This window comes from Mobula birostris, chromosome 7, assembly GCF_030028105.1.
Source record: "Mobula birostris isolate sMobBir1 chromosome 7, sMobBir1.hap1, whole genome shotgun sequence".
NCBI lineage: Eukaryota > Metazoa > Chordata > Chondrichthyes > Myliobatiformes > Myliobatidae > Mobula > Mobula birostris.
In genome coordinates this window covers 71,630,174-71,656,901 of record NC_092376.1, presented here as the reverse complement: position 1 = coordinate 71,656,901, position 26,728 = coordinate 71,630,174, and the positions used below count along the sequence as shown (strand labels likewise).

At 43.5% G+C, this 26,728-nt stretch overlaps 1 protein-coding gene across 1 annotated transcript in view; it reads right to left on the bottom strand.

The window, feature by feature from the left end:
• Positions 1–26,728, bottom strand: part of LOC140200761 (deuterosome assembly protein 1-like) — a 99,473-nt gene that overhangs the window by 34,356 nt on the left and 38,389 nt on the right. Inside the window, exon 6 of the mRNA XM_072264361.1 lies at positions 2,343–2,439. Within this exon, the coding sequence (XP_072120462.1) occupies positions 2,343–2,439 (97 nt within the window). The remainder of the gene's footprint in view (positions 1–2,342; positions 2,440–26,728) is intronic.

Here is a 26,728-nt window from a genome sequence, read left to right as displayed (position 1 = left end):
GTAAAGAGTTGGGAAGTTAATTGGTGAAAGAGATAAAGGGCTAGAGGAGGGGAAATCTGAGAGAAGAGGGTAGAAGACCATGGAAGAAAGGGAAGGGGGATATAGTGTCTGCCATAAGAGTCTTTTAAATATATTTTAATTGTAATTGGAATTTATCTATTATTTTCACCTGTAAACAAGTACACAAATGACCCTGCCTGCCTTTTTATCCTGACCTGCAGCAGAGGTCATGCATATCATGTAACTGAGAACGCAACACAACAAAACACACCAAAAACATCGAGATCTTAGTAAATTAATATACACAAGGGATTCTGCAGACACTGGAAATGCGGAGCAACACAGACAAAATGCTGGAGCAACTCAGCAGGTTGGACAGCATCTATGGAAAGAAATAAAGAGGCAATGTTTCAGGAAGAGACCCTTCATCAGGACCTAGTAAAATAACTCAGAGTGCAATTCTTTGGGCTTATTTGGGAGATTGAATAGCTGGTGACATGGTACAAAGGGGGAGGCTGGATGAAGGAAGAATACATGTGGATGAATGTGGTGTTCAGAAGTTAGGCCACAGCAACTACAATGGAGTAATCGGTTATTTCTATCCTTTCTGGTATTCCTGTGGCCTTGTTTTTATTTAGTATAATTTGCATTTTTACCTGTTAAATAAAGTGATAAAATGCTGTTCCCTTTTTTCAGTTCCTTTGCTTCTGCCATGGCTGTTCCCAGGATGCAGCATTCCTTTCCAGGACATCTGAGATGTCCTCCTTCTTCAGAGAACAAGGTGTCCCTTCCTCCACTATTGATGCTGCCCTCACCTCTCATCCCTTCCATTTCCCAAATATCCATGCTCACCCCATCTTCCGGCTGCCTTAACAGTGATAGAGTTCCTCTTGTCCTACCTACCACCCCATCAGCCTCCACATCCCCTGCAACTTCTGCCATCTCCAAAGGGGTCCTAACTCTAAGCACATCTTCACCTCCCCACCCTCTGCTCCCTCTGCAACTCCCTTGTCCATTCACCCCTCCCCACTAATCTCCCTCCTGGCACTTATCCTTGCAAGCATCCTAAGTGGTACCACTGCCCATTCACCTCTCCCCTCACCTCCATTCAGCGGTTCAAACAGTCCTTCCAGGTGAGGTAACACTTCACCTGTGAACCTATGGGGTCATCTACTGTATCCGGTGCTCCTCGTGTGGCTTCCTCTACATTGGTGAGACCTGTCATAAACTGGGGGGCAGCTTTGTTAAGAACTTATGCTCCATTTGCCAAAAGCAGAACTTCCTGTTGCCAAACACTTTAATTCCAATTCCCAATCCCATTCAGACATGTCAGTCCATAGTTTCTCCTTGTGCGAAGATGAGGTCTTCCTCAGGGTAGAGAAACAACACCTTATATTCCATCTGGGTAGCCTCCAACCTGATGGCATGAATATTGATTTCTCCTTCGGGTAATTTTTTCCTTGTCCCTCCCCTTTTCTTTTATTCTTCCTTCTGGCTTCCTATCTCTTTTGAACTGCCTTTCACTTCCCCGTGTTCCTCCTCCTCCCCTTTCTCCAAAGGCCCTCTCTCCTCTCTTATCATGTTCCTTCTCCTCCAGCCCTTTACCTTTCCTACCCACCTGGCTTCACCGATCACCTTCCAGCAAGCCTCCTTCCCCTCCACCGACCACTTTATTCTGGCAACTTCACACTTCCTTTTCAGTCCTGAAGACGGGCCTCAGCCTGAAACGTCGACTGTTTATTCATTTCCATAGATACAGTCTGATCTGTTGAGTTCCTCCAGCATTTTGTGTGTATTGCATTAAATACAACAATCAGTAGCACTCTAAATTGAGTTCGCATAACTATTAATTTTTTGCTATCTCTGAATTTGGAGTCATTTTGAACTCATGATTGTTGGAAACCTTATCATTAAGGCATACCAGCACTTGGGCAAAAAAAAAGAGTAACCAAATTAAATTGGTTCATTATTCTCACATTTACCAAGGTACAGTGAAAACTTTGTTATGCATGTCACATACAAATCATTTCAACACATCATTACATTGAGGGAAAAGCAATAACAGAATGCAAAATATAGTGTTAAAATTACAGAGTAAAAGTAGCACAGGAAGTCGATAAGCCATGAATGAGGTAAATCGTGAGGTCAAGAGGTCTGTTCAGTAGACATTGAAGGTAATTTTGCTGTTTGGATTTCTGGTGTAGATCAACTTATAGAAAAGTAACATAGTTAAAAAAAAGTCAAATTGTAAATTTTCATGGCTGAGTAATATCACAAACCAAACTAATGTAACACATAAGAAGTCTTAACTTACACTACAGCAGACAGGTTTATTAACATACTTTATTGCTTTCCTTGTTCCTGTCCACGTGCTTACTCTGCAATCTTTGTAACTCTTCATCCTTCTGCTGATTACAATGTGTTTGTGATAAGTCAAGCCTACAACAAAATAATGCGCATTTTCAATTCCACGTGATCTTAAGAAATAGTATTATTTTTATGGAAATTAGAAAGATTTTGATCCTAACCTAAACATTTCTTCTTGAATGTGAGCTTAACACTACTGTAAGAGAAACTTAGCTTCTATCCATGTAAATGCAGCCGATGAACTTATTTGATAACTTTAGATAAATTTTCTTAATAATAAAAACGTGACTTCAAATTTTAAAGAAATAATTGTATTAATTATTACAATTATTTTTTCAGTTGATTACAAAAATTTGTAAGGTTTGTCAAAAACTTTCAGGCTATCTTTTGGATCAGTCAGTGCATGATCTCCAAGGTCGGGAAGAACTATATCGTTCAATGTGGCATTGCGATGGTAATAAAGGCCAGCATTGGGCCTGTATCGTAAAAAAATACAACCACGTTGCCAACATGACGTGTGGAATACATAACATTAATAAGAAAAGTTCACCGATGAATAATACCTTTTGTGTCAAGGACTTAATTCATAGCTCAATCCATTAATGATGGAAGTAAATTTATAAATATTTGGGGAGTTCCAGATGAAGTCGAAGAAGAATTAGTTTAAAAAAAGGATATCTTAAAAGTTGTAACAGGAAAACAATGTGATTGAATATAACTGCAAAAGTACTTTGGAAAATTCAATCAAATGTAAGTGTAAGTTTTACAGATTCTGGTAGCATTTTAATTTGAAGCACGCATCAGCCCTGTGTTACGGGAGGTGGGGGAAGGGTGTGCGGGGAGGATGCATTCCTAGAAACGGTGAAGCCACGCCACTTATCCAATAAACATGAGTTGAAAAAATACTTTGTGTTTCTTTATGTACTTTTTTCCCCACACATAAAATTCTGTAGGAGTAAGTTTTATTCCGTATCTCAAATTTCTGGGTACTGTACTCTGTGAACTTAGAAGTATGAATCTCCATTACCCTAATGATCAACACGACCACCTGTGTATTCACATTCACACCGGTATTTTGTACAATAGCATAAGTAGCCAGAGGTCACAATGAACTTCATGATAATTAACTAGTTATTTATGAGCTTGATTCAGCTTTTGAATGAGATTTAGATAGTAATATCAAGCAGACTAGTTATTGATAAGGTTTTCTTGACAGGATGATTGAAAGACAAAACCACCCTTCAATCAGAATATAACTCCCTGTTTTTTTTTTACATTCCTCTTAGTTCCCTTTCCTTGGAACTACAAATGCAATCACCTATTGGTACTTGAATTAACTGAGGATTATGACATTTCAAAATTTTGTGCCAATCTTTATCCAAGTTATCTGCAGTCATTTAGCAAACCCTGTTTGCCTCCATCTTTCTACCATCCATCATCCAGCAATTAACTGTGTTGGGAACTTGTTTGAATCCAAACACCAATATTCTAATTTGTCATTTGATGGCCCAGGATGAACCCTTTGGCATTCTTTCAGTGAGAGTCAACCAACCTAAAATCAACCAACTTATTATTATTTGTGTTTTTTTTTATCGTTAACCTTTCCTCTATTCACACCAATATTGCCTTTGACATTTTAAGCTTTTCTAGAACACCGTATAAACTGCTATTGAAAAAAAAAGTCCAGTGGTTGCTCAAGAAACTCTACTGGAGTCATTAGCAAGATTTTCCTCTCATAAAAGATCTACCCAATCATGATATGATTTTTAAAATGTGCTATTACCATATTCTGAAAGATGAATCCAAAATTTTATCTCTCTCCCTGATTTCGTAATTGACAATGCTACAGTTACGTCTTCCAGTCTCTGGAGATATTTCACAATCAGTGGAACTTTGGAAGATCATCTATAATGCATCTTCTATCTGTGCAATTACCACTGTCAGAGCCCTTCTCTCTCTGCAATTACCACCATCAGAGCCCCTCTATCTGTGCAAGTATCACCGTCAGAGCCCTGGAATGCAGAGTATCTAGTCCTTATCCAGCAATTTCTTCTTGGTGATAATTATTACTATATATTTCTCACTGTAATTAGAACCTTAGCTTCCCTCCATTTCTGCCACATTCACTGAGTCTTCTGCAGTAAAGATGTAAAACTTCAACTTTTCTTTGTCCGAACTATAATTCAATTATAATTTTCACATCTTGGAACTCATATTCATTTTTGTTAATCCCTTTTAATGTGGTTGTAAAGGCTCTAATTTCATAATTTTCCTTCTAATTTATCTTCTCCTTCAAGCAATATTTTTAGTTATTCAATCCTACTTCTTAAACATCCTCCAACTTGTGGTGACATCATAACATTTTTTTTAATGTGATATAATGTCTACCTCCTGAGCTGGCATGTTTGAATTCTCTGTCTTGTGTATTTTCTGTTACTCACCAGAATGTATATTTGTTGATAATTTGAAACTTTTCTGTAATTTCTTGTTAGGAGCCAAACATTTTAGACTTATCTCCTGTTCCTCAACTAAAGGATCAAATAATGGAAAATTTTAATTGAATTGCTGACAGCAGAACTGTGAAAGGTTGGATCTACTGTACATTAACTGAGACTGTTTTGTTACAGGAAAAATACAGCCTTTTCACTAATTAACCAACAGCACTGCAAAAATTAATTGTTGATATGAATTATTACTTATGCACCATACAAAAAAGATGGCATCAACATATCCACTAAATTACAAAATACAACTACCCCTGAAACTCAACAGAAATATAATTCCTTAAAACCATTGTTTATATGAAGAAATTATATGACTGGTCTCTGTAGTTCCGAAAGTTAGAGCAAGTAATTTTGGCAGGCATGGCATGGTAGTAAATCTGATCCAATAGTTTGCTATCAGAATAATTAGGTTAAGACTCTCCCTTGACAAAAGTTTTCTCATAAGGAGTGAGCAAAGAAGTTTATCTAGAATTAACATGGATCTATTTTTATTACACATCTGGTTTCTCACAAACTGTTTCAAGTTATAGAAACATAGAAACATAGAAAATAGGTGCAGGAGTAGGCCATTCAGCCCTTCGAGCCTGCACCGCCATTCAGTATGATCATGGCTGATCATCCAACTCAGAACCCTGTACCAGCCTTCCCTCCATACCCCCTGATCGCTTTAGCCGCAAGGGCCATATCTAACTCCCGCTTAAATACAGCCAATGAACTGGCCTCAACTGTTTCCTGTGGCAGAGAATTCCACAGATTCACCACTCTCTGTGTGAAGAAGTTTTTCAAGTTTATCAAGAAGTATATCAAGTTCATCAATCAATTTGTTACATATAACCACCTGACAAAGCAATTCTTTACCAAGAGCCTGCATTACTGGAATCCCAAATGGTTGTTGAGTCAAACTCTGCATTCACACGCTGCCCACCAGGTACTAGTTAACTCCTCAACACTTGTGGCCACCGGCAGCAATTCATGCAGATCTGTGTCAGTCTTTATGCTTTCATTTCAAGAGTCCTGGGTGGTAAGACCGGCTGTGGGGCAACATTCTCACAAACAGGCTTATGCTTTAACAATTAATGGATGACAGCAATTGCTGCTCTGAGTCAGCTGATCATTATCATCTTGACTACTGAACCCATCTGGGAGGGAAGTGGTATACTGTATATATTGTAGGAAACTCTCCCCTGTTGCAGGGGACACAGAAAGCATGGCAAACGCGTCAGCATTTGAACATGACTTAATGTGGATCCATACAGGTCAATGCTTCCCACAATTCTTCTCGCTAATGTCGGATTTTTAGAAAATAAAGTGGATTGCCTGCACCTGTGTTTGGACCAGTGGGAGATGAGGGACTGCTGCACACTCATCTTGACAGAAACCTGGCTTCAGGACGCCACTCCAGACTCGGCCATTCAGCTAGAAGGTCTAAACTCCTTTCAGGTAAGACCCGCAGGGGAGGTCCGTGTGTCTGCATCAGTAAGAACTGGCGTGTGAATGCCTTGGTAGAAACGGCCCACTGTTCACCGCAGATAGAGTTTTTAATGGTGAAGTGCAGGGCCTTCTGCTTACTGAGGGAGTTCGCTGCTATGGTGATTGTTGCTGTTTACGTCTCCCCCATGCTAGTGCCATTAATGCACTGCAGGCCATCTGCCACTCATCCTGATGGTTTCTTCATTGTTACTGGTGACTTCAGTCCTGCTAACTTAAAAACAGTCCTGCCAAAGTTCTACTGGCATGCCAGCTTGTCAACCAGAGGAGAGAAGGCATTAGACCTGGTTTATACTAATGTTCGGGGAGCCCACAAGCTTGCTTTCCACCCTCAACCCGGATACGCAGACCACAAATCCATTTTGCTAAGTCCTGGTTAACTGGGTCAAACCAGTTCACAGGGAGATCAGGACCCGGCCAGAAGGTGCTACCTCATTGCCGCAGGACTGTTTCAAAAGCACAGACTGAAGCATATTCACAGAGGCAGCTACTTACGATCACCACATCACCATTGATGAGCATGTGGGATCAGTAGACAGCTACGTAGGAAAACGCATAGAGGACAATACTGTGATTAAGCTCTACACTGTCAGGGCAAACCAGAAGCCATGGTTGACTGCAGAAGTGCATGCATTGCTTAGGGATCAGGACACTGCCTTCAGATCGGGTACAGTATAGGACGACCCTAAGGTCAGTGAGCACTGTGTTGTCACGTACCATCAGGAAGGAAAGGTGAGGGTACTCACAGAAAATTCACAGGCACCTTTGTGACGCCGGACTGAGGGATGATCTCACTGAAACATATGGAATTTTCAAGGAGTTCGAAAGAGTAGATCCAGAAAAGGAATTTCCCATGGTTGATGCGACCAGAACCACCGGTAGTGAACCTTTGCAATTCTCAACCAGGCATCTTCTGCCTCCGAGAGGAGACGTGTTTGACAAACTTACCTCCAGTAAACTTGATCAATTAAAAAAGGCACAGACAAGAATGAACCTGATCTGGAAGCTCATTAAAGCATTGTTAGGATGAATGGCCAAAACAGGCTTCACCGCACACTGACTTTTATCAACACTGCTGCAAATTGCTGCTTTGTATTCTTGTTCCCAATTGTCACAGAAAGATCATGGATATGCAGCTAAGTGATCCCAAGCTGACAAGGATAGAAACCCTTAAGACTACCTGCTGAAGGGCTCCAGACTTCAGATGGTATCACCATACATGTCATGTGCAGAAATTTCAATATGCCCCACAAGATGGAAGAAGTCATGAACAACATTAGTCTCTCAATTCACAAGACGTGGCAAGCCACCACACGTTTAAAATTACGTGGGCTTTCCAGGAAACAGCTGCCAATAATCATACCACCCACAGAAACCCATTATCCAGGTTGCCCAAACAGGGCAAAGCATCTAATGCAGAGAACAAGTCCCTCATCAGTAATCCCACAGAAGAGGTAATTGGGTTTGGAATTAATGGCTTTGTGGTAAATTTTGGGGATGAGATGAAGATAGGTGGAGGGGTAGGTACTGCTGAGGAAGAAATGGGAAAAGAATGGGCAAAGAAGTGGCAAATTGAATACAGTGTTGGGAAATGTGTAATAATGTATTTTGGTAAAAGGAACAATAGTGCGGACTATTATCTAAATAGGGAGAAGGTTCAAACATCGGAGGTGCAGAAGGACTTAGGGATCCTCATGTAAGACTCCCAGAAGGTTAATTTACAGGTTGTGTCTGTGGTAAAGAAGGCAAATGCAATGTTGGCATTTATTTCAAGGGCAATAGAATATGAAAGCAAGGAGGTAATGCTGAGTCTTTATAAGAGACTAGTCAGGCTGCACTTGGAGTATTGTCAACAGTTTTGGGCCCTATATCTCAGAAAGGATGTATTGTCATTGGAGAGAGTCCAAAGGATGTTTACAGGATGATTTGGAGAATCAAGAGGTTAACATATGAGGAGCGTTTGGCAGCTTAGGGCCTGTACTTATTGGAATTTAGAAGAATGCGGGGGGATCTCATTGAAACCTACTGAATGTCGAAAGGACTAGATACGGTGGATGTGGAGAGGATGTTTCCTGTGGTGGGGGTATCCAGAACTAGAGGGCACAGCCTCAAAATTGAGGGGCGACCCTTTAGAACAGAGATAAGGAGGATTTTTTTAGCCAGAGAGCATTAAATCTGTGGAATGCTCTACCACAGATGGTGGTGGATGCCATGTCTATGGGTATAGTTAAGGCGGAAGTTGATTGTTTCCTGATCGGTCAGGGCATCAAAGGATATGGCAAGAAGGCAAGTGTATGGGGTTGAATGGGATCCGGGATCAGCCATGATGGAATGGCAGAGAAGACTCGATGGGCTGAATGGCCTAATTCTGCTCCATTGTCATATGGGGCTGACCACACTTGAACAGGCATCAACAGAATCCACAAAGGCCATGGGTAAATTGGCCACGTGCTCCAAAAGTGGAAGACATTAGACAGCATTGCTGATGTTTTGAGCCTCAAAATTATAGAATAAGTGAGATCATCCTCTGATGTGGATCTGTTGCAGGAGTCACCATGTTTTTCATTTTGGTATCTCAGGAGGCCATTAACTCGATTGGCAGATTGGATATCCATGTATAACATTTTTATGTTAACCAAAAGATATATCAACACAAATATAACAACAGTTACTTGCTTAAGAACCAAACCAAGTCCCATGTATTTGCTTGCTATGGAAATGCCTTCCTGCAAGTAATTTTGGCACTGCTAAAAAGAAGAACTTTTTTAATGAGTTATTTTGCTTTTGATTTCATTTAGAATTGCCATTATCATAACACTTCACCTACTTGGCTTTTAATCTCATAACCTCTGCCTGCAGCACTGTTTCATTCTTACTGCTTGCCTCAAGTTGTTTCAAAGTCCTCTTGAGTTCCTTTTCAAGATTATCTAGTTCAACTGGCCTGTGGAAATAAGGAAGATGCAATTAATTACAAAGAAAAAATGTTTGCGTATATGTAAAAAACACTCATAACATGGGGATTCCCTGGATGTTTTAAAGCCACATCAGTAGTTTAGAGGGGAAATCACTGCTCTACTATGGAAAATATGGCAACTGGTTTCCTCATTGCATCTTGATGAGTCTGCCTTTGTAGTATATTGGTAAAGGACAATAATAAATCAGAATTTTAAACACCATTCTCCTACACTTTAACAATACAGTCCTACCTGTTCTAACCTACTAATCTCTGAGAGCAGATGGGATCTTGATTTAATGTCATATCAGATGAATGGTGTCCTTGAAAGCCACTAAGTGGTTTTCAGGAACATATAGCACTTTGTTGGGTGTCCAAAGTCTTCCAACACTACATCTCTAAGGAAATCATAACTTGTCTTACAACTACCTGTATTTCAGACGAACAATAGAAATGCTATAATAAGAAGTAGCAAAGCCGCCATTCTGTCCCTTGCATCTACTCTGCCATTCAATAAAATCATGGCTTATCTTTGACCTCCATTCCATTTTCCTGAACAAACCTCATGTTTTTTTATTATTTACACGTCGAGCACGGTAACAGGCCCTGCCCCTCTGGCCCACCCAATCACACCCCTGCGATTAATTAACTTACTAACCCGTATGTCTTTGAAATGTGGGAGGACACCCGCACATTCATGGGGAGAAGATACAAACTCCTTACTGACAGTGGCAGAATTGAACTCAGGGAGCTGGTGCTGTAAGAGCATTGCACTGTCCAATACACTACCAAGCCACTGGTTATAACCTCCGACTCCATTCATGTCTAAACATCTACAGTGTCAATCTGCTTCCTGGATATCAGAATCAGATTTACTAACACTGACATACATTATGTCATGAAATTTGTTGATTTGCAGCAGCAGTAGAGTGCAATACATAATAATAATAAAAGGAACTATAAATTACAATGAGAAATATATGTATATTTTAAAAAACAGATGAAATAAGTAGTGCAAAAAGAGAGAGAGTGCACATTGGTTCATTGTCCATTGGGAAATCTGATGGTGGAGGGGAAGAAGCTGTTCCTAAAGCATTGAGTACGTGTCTCAAGGCTCCAATACTTCCTTCTTGATGGTAGCAATGAGCAGAGTACATGTTCTAGGTGATGGGGGTCCTTAATGATGGATGCTGCCTTTCTGAGGCATTGCCTTTTGAAGGTGTCCTCGATGCTGGTGAGGCCAGTGTCCCTGATGGAGCTGGCTGAGTTTACAACTTCCTGATCCTGTGTGGTCGCCACTCCATACCAGATGGTGACTGAACCAGTTAGAATACTCTCCACAATCATCAGTAGAAATTTGCTTGAATCTTTGGTGACCTACTAAATCTCCTCAAGCTCCTAATGAAGTATAGCTGCTGTCATGCCCTCTTTGTAATTACATCAATATGTTGGGACTGGGACAGATCCTCAGAGATGTTGACACCCAAGAACTTGAAACTGCTCACCCCTCCCACTGCTGATCCCCCGATAAGGACTGGTGTGTGTTCCCTTGACTTCCACTTCCTGAAGTCCACAATCAGTTCTTTGGTCTTACTGACATTGGGTGCAATGTTGTTGTTGTGACACAACTCAAAAGAAAGGGATCACCATGATTGAATGGCGAAGTACACTCAGTGGGCCAAATGCCTAATTCTGTTCCTATGTCTTATGGTGTTATGGACTCAACCAGCTGATATATCTCACTCCTTGTCACCATCTGAAACTCTGTCAACAATAGTTGTATCATCGGCAATTTGATAGATGGTGCTTGAGCTGTGTCAGGTCACTCGGTCATGTGTAGTGAGAGTAGAGCAGTGGTCTAAGCATGCATCCTTGAAGTGTATCTGTGTTGATTGTCAGTGAGGAGGAGATGTTAATTCCAATCCATACTTATGAGGATGTCGAGGATCCGGTTGCAGAGGGAGGGACAGAGGCCCAGGTTTTGGAGCTTGTTGATTGGTACTGAGGGTATGATGGCATTGAACACTAAGCTGTAATCGATAAACAGCAGCCTTGCACAGGTACTTCTGTTGTTTAGATAGTGCAAGGCAGAGTGGAGAACCAGTAAGATTGCATCCACTGTAGACTTATTGCAGCAATAGGTAAATTGCTGTGGGTCCAAGTCCCTGCTTAGGCAGGAGTTGGTTCTGGCCATGACCAACTTCTAAAAGCACTTCCTCACAGTAGATGTGAGTGCAAATGGGCAATATTCATTGAGGCAACTCATCCTGTTGTTCTTAGTCACTGGTATGATTGTTGCCCTTTTGAAGCAGGTGGGAACTTTCGACTGCAGCAGTGAGAGATTGGGATGTCTTGAACATGCCTGCCAGATATATTCATCACTGAGTATTTCGAAACATCTTGGGTCAAGAATTCCAACAATTCAATCCCCTGCAGATGAACAAATTTATCTGCATCCATAATGGCTAGTCATTCACTTTGAAAAGGTAACCACAGGCTTTTGTCAGCCCAGCAAAGGGAACTAACTCCCCTGTGCGTACACTACCAAGCCCCTTTAAAAATTTGATCATTTCAATGAGATCACTTTTCATACTTCTGAACTCCATAGTTTAGTCCCCGTCTACTTAAACTTTCCTCATTTAGCACACCCGTCATTCCAGTTATTTCAAATGAAATTTACTGAAATATCCTAATGTAAATAAAAGATCTTCAGTTTTGTAAATCATGGCATTGCATGTTTTCATTTATAAAGTATAACATAATTTCATTATTTACAATACTTTACACCCATACCTAATGGACTAATGTAAAATTATACATTATACAAAATTCAGATTAGTAATGACACATGTGAGAATTAAACGAATTGCAATCCCAAAAAAATAGATTTTGGATTTGCATACAACAGGTCGTTTGGATAAAATCTTGTCAAGACTGCAATTTGTTGCCTAATTGTATTTTAATATGTTTTTTTCTCAGCTGAGGAGTCAGGAAATGATGTATGATTATAACATTATCAAATGGATATTGTGTCTATTCTGCTCTATTAAACCATGCAGAAATCTGTTTATTGCAAAAGGTGTACTGTACGTAAACATAACAACAAAGCAACAGGAAAACTGAAATTTCCTCAGCTACAATAAGGATTCCCAGTTCTCATCTATTTGCACAGGCATCTTCCTATATTTGAACAGCTATTACCCAAATCAGTTCAGCAGACAAGGAGCCAATTTTCTCTGAATGATTAAAAATTACATTTTTAAATATGTGCTTCTAATAAAATTATTAAGAAGCCCAATATTTATTATGTTACTACTCAATTAACAAGTAATACAGATCACTGATAGTCAGGTCATCCCATTACCAACAAATCTGCACAGCATCTGGTAACCCTGTGATCTCTATCATGGAGGCAGACATCATTCAAGAGCATCATTTTAGAAAATAAACCCCCACAAGGTGTCAGTCCCGATGGTATAGCTGGAAGGGTACTAAAAATCCATGCTGACCAATTGGCTGGCATGTTGATGGCACTTTCAATCACTCACTGCTGCAGTTGGAGGTCCCATCTGCTTCAAAAGGACTTCAATCGTACTGGTGCCCATGTAAACCAGGATGAGCTGCCTCAATGACTATTGGCCAGTAGCAATCATATCTACTGTGATGAAGTGCAAGGACCTTGACCCACTGCAATTTGCCTACTGGCACAACAGTATACAGTGGATGAAATCTCACTGGCTCTCCACTAAGCCTTGGACCATCTGGACAACAGCAATACCCATAGCAGGCTGCTGTTCATAGCTCACTATTGAACACCATCATCCCCTCAGTGCTAATCAACAAGTTTCAAAACCTGGGCCTCTGTAAATCTTGACTCTCAAGGTTGTTGGACTGGATTCTAAAGCAGGCTTAATGAGTGGGCTTGTAGAGAACAAATTATATACAAGGATTATATGAGGAACTTCGAACAATTGTGGGCGCAGAAACTATGAAATTCTTATTTGACTGTTAGACCTTTGCATGGCCCCTTCCTTTAAGATCTTGATAAGTGAAAAAGGTTTTGAATCTGCTTATACAAACATATATTTTTTTGCTGTTCTGAGCACTACTAATATCTGAATTATTTTTTGCACATTTTAGTTTAACATTAATTTATTAAAGAGTGTTGGATCTAAAATCGGTGCACAAGCAACTCTGTGCTATTTGAGCAGTTGCTAGCCAAACTGTATGTATGAAAATAGAACCTACTGAATTTTGACCTTTTGTTTGGTTACAAGTCCCAACCCAAAATGTGAACTCATACTGACCTCACAATGGTGCTTCATCTACTAAGTGCTTCCAAATTTAGTTCTGTTTTGATCTTCCTTTAAACTTAATTTGAACTTTTTGTGCTTATATATTGACTGCTGACTCAAATCAATCAATTCAAATGAAATAAATGAGGACCATTTTTATATAATTTCAATGTTAAAAATTACTAATTTCAGAAAAAAAAATCTTTGAATTATGCAGAGATTGAACTGATTTCAATGATACATTTCCTGTCTATGGAAAAGAGAAATGCTCAGCTTTGTAGGATAAATGCACATGGATAATAGCTGCTAGCTTCCATGAACTCTATTGTGGCTTAATAGGAATGGTGCAGTGTGTAGAACTGCAGATAATATTGCCAAGGGAGAGAATCACAACACACTTTATAAGTGATATTGAACAGGACAGGATCAATTATAATGCACTAGTCACCTTTCCAACATCATACAAACAGCAAGTGATATGTTATCCAACATTGTTTTCCAGTACAAGTGTCTGCCACTCACATACAAAACTTCATCTACAAACTCCCACATTTTCTATTTCAACACTATTCAAATATATACTCAGTTAGTGTAGGGAGACTTCAGAAGGCAGTTAACCTCACTGGATGCAATTCCTAGTTTCAATGGAACTTCAATGGAATTTCGAAGATACTGAACTGAGGCCTGCACATATCCAACTAAGAACTCTGAACAAACCGTTGAAACTAGGAAGTGAACTTCTGACTTCAACTGTAAGTGTGAGGTGTTGTACTATCAGAGGACAAAACAGGGTAAGACTTGAATAGTGACTGGTGAGATCTTAGCCGTGTCAAAGAATGAAGGGACCTGGCAATATAGATCCATAGTTCTTTGTGTAATGTTCAGTTATATTGGCTCGTATATGTCTAGGGGAAATCCCACCCAGCATCTGCCTCAATGCTTCACACGGGGTCAGTTGCCGCCCGAATCAATCACAAACATCAATCATCAACCAGCACACCCAGTAAATTTTAACAAGTACACTTTATAATTACTAATTCTATGACATTAATATAAATTCGATACAGAAAAGGAAGTAATAAAAAAAAAAGCGCCAACGCTTATCAAAGTCCAAGTTCTTCGTGCGCAACCGTTGGAGCTCAATCAATTCCTGACGACCACCCGGATCCTGTCGACTCACGGCTTGGGACCACCCGAAGTGATCGACCAGAGCCAGTCCGCACGTCCGCTGTCCTCCCCGTCTCTCCTCTAACTCCCCGCCAAAAACCCCGTCCCCAGTCATATGAGACAGCATTATCATCCGAAAAAAACAATACATGAACACCCATTGGCTAATAGCACCCTGCTATCTGTATTAACCCAAGCAGATGTCTAGTTAGAGACTTACTCAGCATTTAACATAACAAAGAAGCATTCCCCAGTATAACATAACAAAGAAGCCATTTTAAATCTAACAAACAAAAAAGAAAGACCCCGTACACTCTCCCCCCACCAAATAAAAGTCATGCCCTCATGATGTTAACGGGGTTCACCAGTGCTCCTTGTAAAACACAAAACCCAACCCGGGTGCATAAAGCAGTGACATGACTTTCCGGGGCTGTAGAGATCACACCCTGTTCTCCCGGTGCTGTATAAGTCAACCTCTCCTGGGGGTGCCTACTCCTCTGAGACCTCTGTACTTCCTCTGCTGACTCTCCCTGTTCAGACACCCCGGGCCTACCTGTCGGACCCTCACACGGGACACCACCCTCACGGGGACCCCTCGGCACCTGTGAGCCCTCTGCCTCAGGTTCTGGCTCCACCCTCTCCTCCCCCAATCCCGGCTGTAATACAGGCGGTTCTGCAACACCCTCCCTCGTTTCCCCTAACTCAGTGAGAGAAGGGCCAGGAGCCTCTTCTCCTGGCACCGGGGAATCAACGAACGGAAACAGGTACCACGCGTCCGAATCATCGTCTTCCGATGACATATCCATTTTCGAGGTGGGGACCAGCCCCGTCTCCTTCGCAGCGGGCTCTTCCCTCACCCTGCGCCCTCGCAGAGTCCTCATACTAGCCATAAACTGCCATTCGAGCTCTGGGTCTACCTTCACCTCTTGACCCAGAGGCAACAGGTGGTTCCGATGGAGTACCCTGACAGACCCCTTCCCATCCTCGGGTCTCACCCGATAAACAGGGAGATTCAGCATCTGATTCTCCACCACATAGGGGGTGGCTGCCCAACGGTCCGCCAACTTGTACTTACCAGGTAGTCCTAAATTCCGGATAAGGACTCGGTCTCCCGGCAATCGCTGGACCAACTTTACTTTCTGATCATACCTCTTCTTATTCCGCTGATTCTGCTTGGTGGCTGCCGCCTCAGCCAACTCGTACGCCCTTTTCAACTCTCTCCTCATATCAGACACGTACTTCAGACACGGCTTCGAAGGTATTTCACCCGCTTCAGTCCCAAAACACAGATCAATGGGCAACCTCGCTTCCCGTCCGAACATCAGATAATAGGGCAAGTACCCCGTAGCGTCATTGCGAGTACAATTGTAACAGTGAACCAAATGGCCAATGTGCTGACTCCACTTACTCTTCTGTCCGATCTCCAAAGTGCCGAGCATGTCCAGCGGTTCCGGTTAAACCTCCCGGGCTGAGGATCACCCTGCACATGATAGGGGGTGATTCTGGATTTCTCAACCCCAAGCATACCCAGTAATTCATGGATAAGCCTGCTCTTGAAGTCTCGTCCCTGATCACTATGGATCCGCCGGGGAAGGCCATAATGAACAAAGTACTTCTCCCATAACACCTTCGCCACTGTAGTCGCTTTCTGATCCTTGGTAGGAAAAGCCAGCGCATATCTAGTGTCATGATCCGTGATGACCAAGACATTGCGGTATTGCTGGTGTCTGGCTCAATGAAATCCATACACACCAGGTCCATGGGTCCCGCACTCTGCAAGTGGGATAACTGAGCCGCCTGCGCAGGCAAGGTCTTCCTCCTGACGCAACGGCTACAGGTCTTACAGTATTCTTCCACCTCCCCCCTCATCCGGGGCCAGTAAAACTGGTCCTTGACTAATCCATAGGTCTCCCCTACCCCTAAGTGCCCGGAATCATCATGTAGTGTCTGGAGCACAGTCTTCCGATACTTCTCAGGCATGACCAGCTGCCAGCGCTGGAGGTGGTCCAGAGGTGACGTGACCCAGTACAGGACGCGGTTCTTCAGCTTCAACCGAGGCCACTCCTTCAGTAGTAGGGGAACGGAGGCATGCTTCACCTTCTCCACCTGCCCCATATCACCCTGTCTTACCGCGTACCAGATAGTGCCAATGCTCGGGTCATCACGCTGAGCCAACCCCACTTCCTGGGGGCTCAACTCCAGCAGCTGCCTGTTCCTCAGAGCAGTCAAATTACAGTAAACAGTGGGTAGCACGTTATCGTCAGCCCCCAGTTGATCCACTGCCCGATCCGTTCCCATTGAGGCTCCTACTTCCCCGTCGCTCCCAACTTGACACATGGCCTTCACTCCCGGGGCAGGGACACTCTTCCACTCCTCCGCCGTGCCTGACTCGTCATGCGCCCAACGAGATAGAGCATCTGCATCGATGTTCCGATTCCCCGGGCGGTACTTCAGGCTGAACTCATAGGCAGACAAGGCCGCTAACCACCAGTGCCCAGTAGCATCCAGCTTTGCCGAGGTCAAGATATAAGTGAGGGGGTTGTCAGTTCTCACCCCAAACTGGGCTCATAGTCACTCAACTTGTCCACCACCGCCCATTTCAACGCCAAGATCTCCAGCTTGTGAGTGGGATAGTTTCTCTCAGATAGCGACAAGCTCCGGCTGACAAATGCCACCGGCCTCAATCCGTTGCCCTGTTCCTGGTACAGGACAGCCCCTAGATCCTCATGACTGGCATCAGTGTGTAGAACATACGGCTTCCAGGGATCAGCAAAAGCCAACACCGGGGCCTGAGTCAGCGCCCTTTTTAGAGATTGGAATGCCTCCTCACATTGAGCATCCCACCTCAATCCAAAAGGCTCCCCTGGGTTCAAGTATCCTTCTACCTCCGGCCCTTGGTCTCCCTTCCTCTTCCACCCCACAGGTGGATAACCACACAGCAGCTGGTTCAATGGGTGACTCATTTTCGCATATCCTTTCACAAATCGCCGGTAATATCCGCAAAACCCCAAAAACAAGCGTAAGGCGCTCACCTTCTGGGGTCTCGGCCAGGTGGTTACTGCGGCTATCTTACCCGGATCAGTGGCCACTCCATTTCCCGAGATTATGTGCCCGACATAGCCGACAGACGTTTTACAAAACTGACATTTATCCAGGGAAAGTTTTAACCCTTCCTCCTTCAGCCGACTCAGCACCTTCAGCAGCCGCTCCTCATGTTCCTCCAACGTAGATCCAAACACTATCAGGTCATCCAGGTACACCAATACCTCCAGCAGGTTCATATCCCCACTGTCCTCTCCATGAGCCGCTGGAAGGCGGCTGGGGCCCCCGATATGCCTTGGGGCATTCGTTCAAACTGGAAAAACCCCAGGGGGCAGATAAAGGCTGTCTTCTCCTTATCAGTCTCACTCATCGGAATCTGGTAATATCCACTCCGCAAATCCAATACTCTAAATCACTGCGCCCCACTTAAACAGGCCAATGCGTCTTCCACCCTCGGGACCGTATACTGGTCGGGAACCATGCGCTGGTTCAGGGTCCTATAGTCCATGCACATGCGCACCTTTCCATTTTTCTTCCTTGCCACCACTATGGGGGACGCATAGGGGCTTCGGGACTCCGCGATAATCCCTGCATCCTTCTACTGCCGCACATCTTCCACATCTGCTGGGGCCAACCGCCGCGGCCTTTCTCTAAACGGGGTGTCATTTGTTACCCGAATGGTGTGCCGAGTGCTCTTGGAACACCCCACATCAAACTCGCCCTGAGAAAAGACACCCCCTAACTTCAGCATCTTCTCCACCAGCCTGCTCTTATACGCCGGCGGTACAGGGGAATCTTCAAAATTAAAGGCCTCCCCGATCAGCCCCCCCTGTTCTCCAATAGTTTTCCTCCAGTGGGCTTCACGGGGGCGCTGGACATCACCGTCACCGGGAACAAGTGTGCGAGGGGCATCCCACGCTTAAAGGTGATCTCCCTCTTCATTATGTTCCTTACCATCACCCCCAACCGCCGTGCCTGTATGGCTGAGGGCCTCTGCAATTCATGTCTCACCAGCGCCCCAGCCAGGAACCGGGACTCCCCTTCCAGGTCGTCTGGGGCGTCTACTAGCAGGGCCTTGCCCGCCGGTACTCCGGGGAATCTGGGGGTCCCCATCACTAATGCCGCCTCCCCTGGCCGTATCACTTTAGGCCTCGCCTGAGTGCACCACACCGTCCCTTGTTTGCACTCAGGATCCAGCCCCTGGGGGTCACTCACTCCTTCGTACACCGCTCGGAACATGGGGTGTACTGAGAGGGTCTCCAGAAAGTTCTCCCCCGCCGCCTTCTTACAGGCTCCCAAGAGCCGTCGTGCCAGAAGGGAGTTAGTCCCAACCAGAAGGGCAGCGCCACCGGTTTCCACCGGGTCCGGACAAACTAACACCAACGTCTCAAGGGCTTCCGACACTTCCACATCGCCCTCCGAGAATTCCAATCTCACTGACAGGTACCCATCGTACAGGTAATCACCGTCACTTATGCCCCAAATCTCCAGTGCATTGAACGGGGTTACTGGCAAATGCTTCAGATATTTGTTGTAGAACGACCGGTACAGTAAGGTAACCTGCGATCCAGTGTCAAGGATGGTTTTTGCAAAGATTCCCTCCATCTGTAGGGACACGCTGGAACGGGGTCCCACCAGTCCATCTGGAATAAGGGCTTGTACTTTTGTGGGTCCGATGGCTGCTTTCTGGGAACGTGTTCCTCCTGAGACTCCAGTCCGTTCCCTCACTGAGCCTCTCCTAAGTTGCCTGACACCTCTCCCTTCTTAGTGGCCCGGGGGTCCTCCCTCCTCGGAGCATCTCGCCTCTCACAATCCCTCCGCAAGTGGCCCGCTTCCCCACAGCTGTAGCACGCCCCCGGCCACTCACATTCCCACCGGAAATGCCTCTCTCTCCCACAGTTTTAGCACACGCTACCCGCCGCCTCTCTCCTCCCGGTACACGCTCCCTGGGACCCCTTGGATTTCTCTGATCTCACCCCAGCTACCACCTCCTGAATCACTGAAGACCGTCCCCGGGGGTCCGAGCCCCACGTTCGGCCCGAAGCACTCTCCTCCTCCCGCACCTCTCCAATCAGCTGCTCGAATGATGGAGGGGGGCTCCTCTTATATGACTGCCGCATATTCCAAGCCACCTTGTCATCCTCCCGGGAACCGCTATGTACCTGGCTCATCCTCAACTTCGCCACTTCGTCCGCCTTCACTACCCCTCGGCGCCGCAGCCCAGTAAGCTTCCCTTCCAGCCGGAAAATATATTCTGAGAGCTTTTCCCCACTTCCCTGCCCCATTTGTTGAAACTCCGCTAAATGTTGCCAGGGATCTCCTGACAGTCCACACACTTCCTCCAAAGCATCCAAACACTCCGACAGGGAAGCCGAAGGGTGTTCCGCTCTCAACTCGCGGACTACACGGGCCGCCCTGCCCCTTAAGCTTTCCACCAATCGCTGTCTCTTTTCCTCATCTGAAACTGGCCACACCTGGGACATATCCTCAATCCAGGCCTCATATTCGTCCTCCCCTTCCGGGGTGGGCCTGGCTCCTGAGAAAATTCTCAGCTTCAGTCGGGGCCCCTCAAACCTTCTCACCAGGGAGGTAATGGCAGCCACTAACTCGGAGGTCTCATCCCTAACTGGGGGACGGGGCCTGGCCAAGCCTTCCCACGCCACGCATCCACCCCTGGCTACTGGCACCTCCCCTGGGGCCTCATCTAGCTCCTCCTCCAGCACCTCCTCACTTTCATCCTCCGGGAGGGTGTGGAGACCCCACGGCCCCACCTCCCCCGGACGTGGACTGTCGCTGGTAGTTCCAATGTCATGACGTCGGCACTCGTCCGAACCAACATCCAACTGGACTCCAGTTCTTTCCCACACCTTCTAGCTATAAGTTCTACCTGCCCGATACCTTTAATCAAACTCAACCCTTGCACTAGAACATCTGCCGAAATGTGAAAATCGACCCCGCTTACCACACACGCATGATTCACCGGTACCTCCTCCAATTCACACCAACTTACAATCTTATCTCGATCCATCTTCACAACACTTAACGCGACGACTATACAGCTTTACTGAAAATCCAGATCCTGGATGGGCCCCCGCTTGTAACGTACAGTTATATTGGCTCGTATATGTCTAGGGGAAATCCCGCCCAGCGCCTGCCTCAACGCTTCACACGGGGTCAGTTGCTGCCCGAATCAATCCCAAACATCAATCATCAGCCAGCACACCCAGTAAATTTTAACAAGTACACTTTATAGATATTACTAATTCTATGACATTAATATAAATTCGATACAGAAAAGGAAGTAATGAAACAAAAGCGCCAACGCTTATCAAAGTCCAAGTTCTTCGTGCACAACCGTTGGAGCTCAATCAATTCCTGACGACCACCCGGATCCTGTCGACTCACGGCTCGGGACCACCCGAAGTGATCGACCGGAGCCTTTCCACACGTCTGCTGTCCTCTCCGTCTCTCCTCCGATTCCCCGTCTCTCCTCCGACTCCCTATCTCTCCTCCGAATCCCCGTCTCTCCTCCGACTCCCCATCAAAAACCCCGTCCCCAGTCATATGAGACAGCATTATCATCCAAAAAAAACGACACATGAACACCCATTGGCTAATAGCACCCTGCTCTCTGTATTAACCCAAGCAGATGTCTAGCTAGAGACTTTCTCAGCATCTAACATAACAAAGAAGCCATTTTAAATTTAACAAAAAAGAAAGACCCCGTACACTTGAAAGTGGCATAACAGGTAGAAGTTTACATACACCTTAACCAAATACATTTAAACTCAGTTTTTCACAATTCCTGACACTTAATCCTAGAAAACATTCCCTGTCTTAGGTCAGTTAGGATCACTAGTTTATTTTAAGAATGTGAAATGTCGGAATAATAGTAGAGAGAATGATCTATTTCAGCTTTTATTTCTTTCATTACTTTCCCAGTGGGTCAGAAGTTTACATACACTTTGTTCGTATTTGGTAGCATTGCCTTTAAATTGTTTAACTTGGGTCAAACATTTTGGATAGCCTTCCACAAGCTTCTCACAGTAAGTTGCTGAAATTTTGTTCCATTCCTCCAGACAGAACTGGTGTAACTGAGTCAGGTTTGTAGGCCTCCTTGCTCACATATGCTTTTTCAGTTCTGCCCACAAATCTTCTATTCCCACAGGAGTTATTTTTTCTCCAGTCTCACATCTCTCGGTCCCTTGTTTTCCTTTCAATTAGTTTTTTATGTTTTGGAGTTACAAAACATAACATTTATCCTTAAATGTAACTCACATTTGACTTCACCTGGGCTGTGAGTAGTGGCACTACAAAAGATGTTTATATCACTCTGCAGGAGAAGGAAGACTTTGTTCCTCATTGACATTTATAATTATTGGATGAAAACAGGGTCAAACAAAAGTTTGATCCTGGTGTCACTTAGGCAGTTGAACAATGCGTTATAGGGGCCAACTCGAAGAAGGACCACTTATGCTATGTGCCATAAAGAATATTTAACAAGTGGTAGCTATTTAATCATAACAGATGGAAATAAGTATCAACAATCATTGAAGTATAGAAACTTTTGCCATCTTCTAGTAAAATAGAAAAGCAAAGGAAACCATGGGTACAACTGTACAGAAATGATAATTGGCAAAACATGCAGAATCATTTAGCTAATAAGTTGTTCCTGTATCTAGAAGAGCCTGCATATACTCAAACGGACTGCAGGAAGAATATTAAAATCCCTTTTTAATACTGTAATGCAAAAATAGTTCATATTTTTAAAAGGAACATATTCTTAATTCTGAAAGGTATTTCTCATTTCCCAGAAATCTCAGTCATATTGTCACAGTTGGTAGCTGCAAAATAAATACTAGTTGTTAGGATTTTCACAATTTGTTCCACTGGAAATCCACACATTGACCATTTCTCCTGTTCTTGGTGCCAACTCAATGGATTCCAAGCAGAAAATATTTAATAATGCCCAGATAATTATTCAGCATTGATTTTTTTTCTGGTTTGAACACCTGCAAACTGCTCCCATGTATGTATCAGTAATGTGTCGTGAGGGCCGGTTTCAACTTGTGACGTAGACGCATAGCACAGAAACCTGCCCATTGGCTCACCAAGTCTGGCTGATAATATGCAACCATTACAATTCACTTATGTGGGTCCTACATTGGTCCCATGTTTTTATTTTCCCCATATTCTCATCAATCTACCTCAGATTCCACCACTCACCTACACACCCAGGGTAATTTACAGTGGCCAATTTAACTCCCAAACTGTACAAAAATATTTGAGATGTTGGAGGAAACGAGAACACCCAGAGAAAACCTATGTAATCAACACCACGGTTAGGATGGAATCTGGATCTGGCATTGTGAGGCAGCAGATCCACTAACTATGTCATTTACCACTTTAAATAGGTCTAGATTAGACTTCTCGTTTCAATAAAATTATACTTAATTTATATTCTTTCATTTGAAGTTGTTAAGCAACAGTAATTTCAGATTAACAGGAATGGCCCTATAAACTTTGCTCTGAAATCTTCTTCCTTTCTTGGTCTAAAGCTCATCTCAAATTATCCAAAAAATTATTAATATCTCCAAGTATTTCTTATCTTATACACAGATGCATTTGGAGTCCCCACTCTATCCTTTTAAGCCCAGCAAGCTAAATTAAAATTTGCTAATCATCCTACTTCTATTCTACTTCAATAATCTAATAACGTGTTTAGTTATAGAACTATTAAATTGACATCAAGTACCTTGCCTATAATACCGTTAATAAGGCCCTGTGAGAGTTAAATCACCAATTAAATGCCAAAAAAAGTAGGACGGCATTTATTACTTAAAGTCATGGCCATAAACAACACTGCAGGATACAAGAGCACCTTTGGAATCGCACAACCACCCATTACTTTAAATATGTAATAGTTGGATCTGTTCAGTGAGAAGCAATGTTATAGAACAATAAGGAATGATGACTTATTTCAGCTTTTATTTCTTTCATCGCTTTCCCAGTGGGTCAGAAGTTTACATACACTTTGTTAGTATTTGGTAGCATTGCCTTTAAATTGTTTAACCTGGGTCAAACGTTTTGGATAGCCTTCCACAAGCTTCTCACAGTAAGTTGCTGGATTTTTGTTCCATTCCTCCAGACAGAACTGGTGTAACTGAGTCAGGTTTGTAGGCCTCCTTGCTCACACACGCTTTTTCAGCTCTGCCCACAAATTTTCTATCGGATTAAGGTCAGGGTTTTGTGATGGCCACTCCAATACCTTGACTTTGTTGCCCTTAAGCAATTTTTCCACAACTTTGGAGGTATGCTTGGGGTCACTGTCCATTTGGAAGACCCATTTGCGACCGAGCTTTAACTTCTTGGCTGATGTCTTGAGACGTTGCTTCAATATATCCACATAATTTTCCTTCCTCATGATGCCATCTATTTTGTGAAGTGCACCAGTCCCTCCTGCAGCAAAGCACCCCCACAACATGATGCTGCCACGCCCATGCTTCACGGTTGGGATGGTGTTCTTTGGCTTGCAAGCCTCACCCTTTTTCCTCCAAACATAATGGTGGTCATTATGGCCAACAGTTCAATTTTTGTTTCATAAGACCAGAGGACATTTCTCCAAAAAGTAAGATCTTTGTCCCCATGTGCACTTGCAAACTATAGTCTGGCTTTTTTATGGGGGTTTTGGGGCAGTGGCTTCTTCCTTGCTGAGCAGCCTTTCAGGTTATGTCGACATAGGACTGGTTTTACTGTGGATATAGATACTTGTCTACCTGTTTCCTCCAGCATCTTCACAAGGTCCTTTGCTGTTGTTCTGGAATTGATTTGCACTTTTTGCGCCAAAGTACATTCATCTCTAGGAGACAGAATGTGTCTCCTTCCTGAACGGTATGATGGCTGCGTGGTCTCATGGTGTTTATACTTGCGTACTGTTGTTTGTCCAGATGAACGTGGTACCTTCAGGTGTTTGGAAATTGCTCCCAAGGATGAACCAGACCTGACATCATTTTCTAACCTCAATCTGATAGAAAATTTGTGGGCAGAACTGAAAAAGCGTGTGCGAGCAAGGAGGCCTACAAACCTGACTCAGTTACACCAGTTCTGTCTGGAGGAATGGAACAAAATTCCAGCAACTTACTGTGAGAAGCTTGTGGAAGGCTATCCAAAACGTTTGACCCAAGTTAAACAATTTAAAGGCAATGCTACCAAATACTAACAAAGTGTAGATAAACTTCTGACCCACTGGGAAAGTGATGAAAGAAATAAAAGCTGAAATAAATCATTCTCTCTACTATTATTCTGACATTTCACATTCTTAAAATAAAGTAGTGATCCTAACTGACCTAAGACAGGGAATGTTTTCTAGGATTAAATGTCAGGAATTGTGAAAAACTGAGTTTAAATGTATTTGGCTAAGGTGTATGTAAACTTCTGACTTCAACTGTATCCGCATTAAGTTTCCCCTGCCATTTTTCAGCCTAGAGGGGCTGTACTGGCCCTGGTTTGGGATATTGAACCTGGCCAGATGGCCAACCTTTCAGTGGGTGAACATTTAGGGAACCGTGACCACAAATCCTTAAGTTTTAAGATAGCTACAGAGAAAGATAAATATGGACCTGGGGGGAGAGTATTATATTGGAGCAGGGCAACTTACAAGAGTATATTAGACAGGAACTAGGGTCAGTTAATTTGGAAAAGCTGTTTTTGGGCAAGTCTACGTCTGACATGAGGAAGGTGTTTAAAGACTGACTGAACAGAGTACAGGACAGGTACTGTATGTTCCAGTCAGAAGGAAGGACAAGGATGACAAGGGAACCTTGGATGTTGAGAGAGTTGGTGAACTTAGTCAAGAAGAAAAAGGTGAAGTATGTAAAGCTTAGCAAGCTGGAATCAAACAAAGCCCATGGGGATTATAAAGAAGCCAGAAAAGAACTCAAGGTGGGAATTAGGAAAGCAACAGGGACCATGAAAAGTCCTTGGCAAGTAGGATTAAAGAGAATTCCAAGACATTCTATACATACATCAAGAGTAAGAGGAAACTAGGGAGGGGGTAGAAACACTCAAGGATAAGGGGGGAATATTTGCTTGGATGTAGAGAATGTGGGAGAGGGACGTGGCGGACAGAGAGATCAGTGCTGAGCGTATTGATATACTTCTTCACACAGAGTTCCAGAAGTTGAGTGAAGAGTGAAGAGGCATTGACAGAGAGTGGTGGATGCCTGGAATGTGCTGCCTGGGGTGGTGGTAGAGACACTTATAAGAGACTTTTATGGGGCACTTAGATAGGCATAGAAAGACATGGACATTGTGCAGGTGGAAGAGTTTATTTAGACATTTGAATACTAAATTAATTGGTTCAGCACAACATTGTGGTCCCAAGTGTCTGTTCCTGTGCTGCCCTGGTCTACATTCTGTGTTGTACAGGTGTATTAATGGTGCCTGAAGCTGAAGGGAGATCTACTCACCCAGCAAAGAGGCTGAGGGCAACTTCCATTCCATAGGCAAAAACTCAAATAGTACCCACCTTTTTAATAGAGGGAACACTCAGCTGGGAAATAGTGATTCACACTATACGTTCTAAATAAAATGAAAAGTAACAAACAAATACAGACAACACAGTGAGCGCAAAACATAATATAAAATTATTTCTTAAATAATGTAGAAGATCGCTAAGAAGAAATTAACTTGACAGAAGTGTTTCTCCATGGATAAAGCCAATGGTCTATCTGATAAGAATAATGAAAATATGCATAGAATGGCAAATACAGTACTGTGCAAAAGTCTTAGGCATGCTAGATTTTTTATATGGTTTTGGATGATATGGCCTCCACAGAGCCCTAATCTCAATCTCATCAAGACTGTCTGGGATTAGCGGGAGAGACAGAAGCAAGTGAAACAGCCAAAGTCTG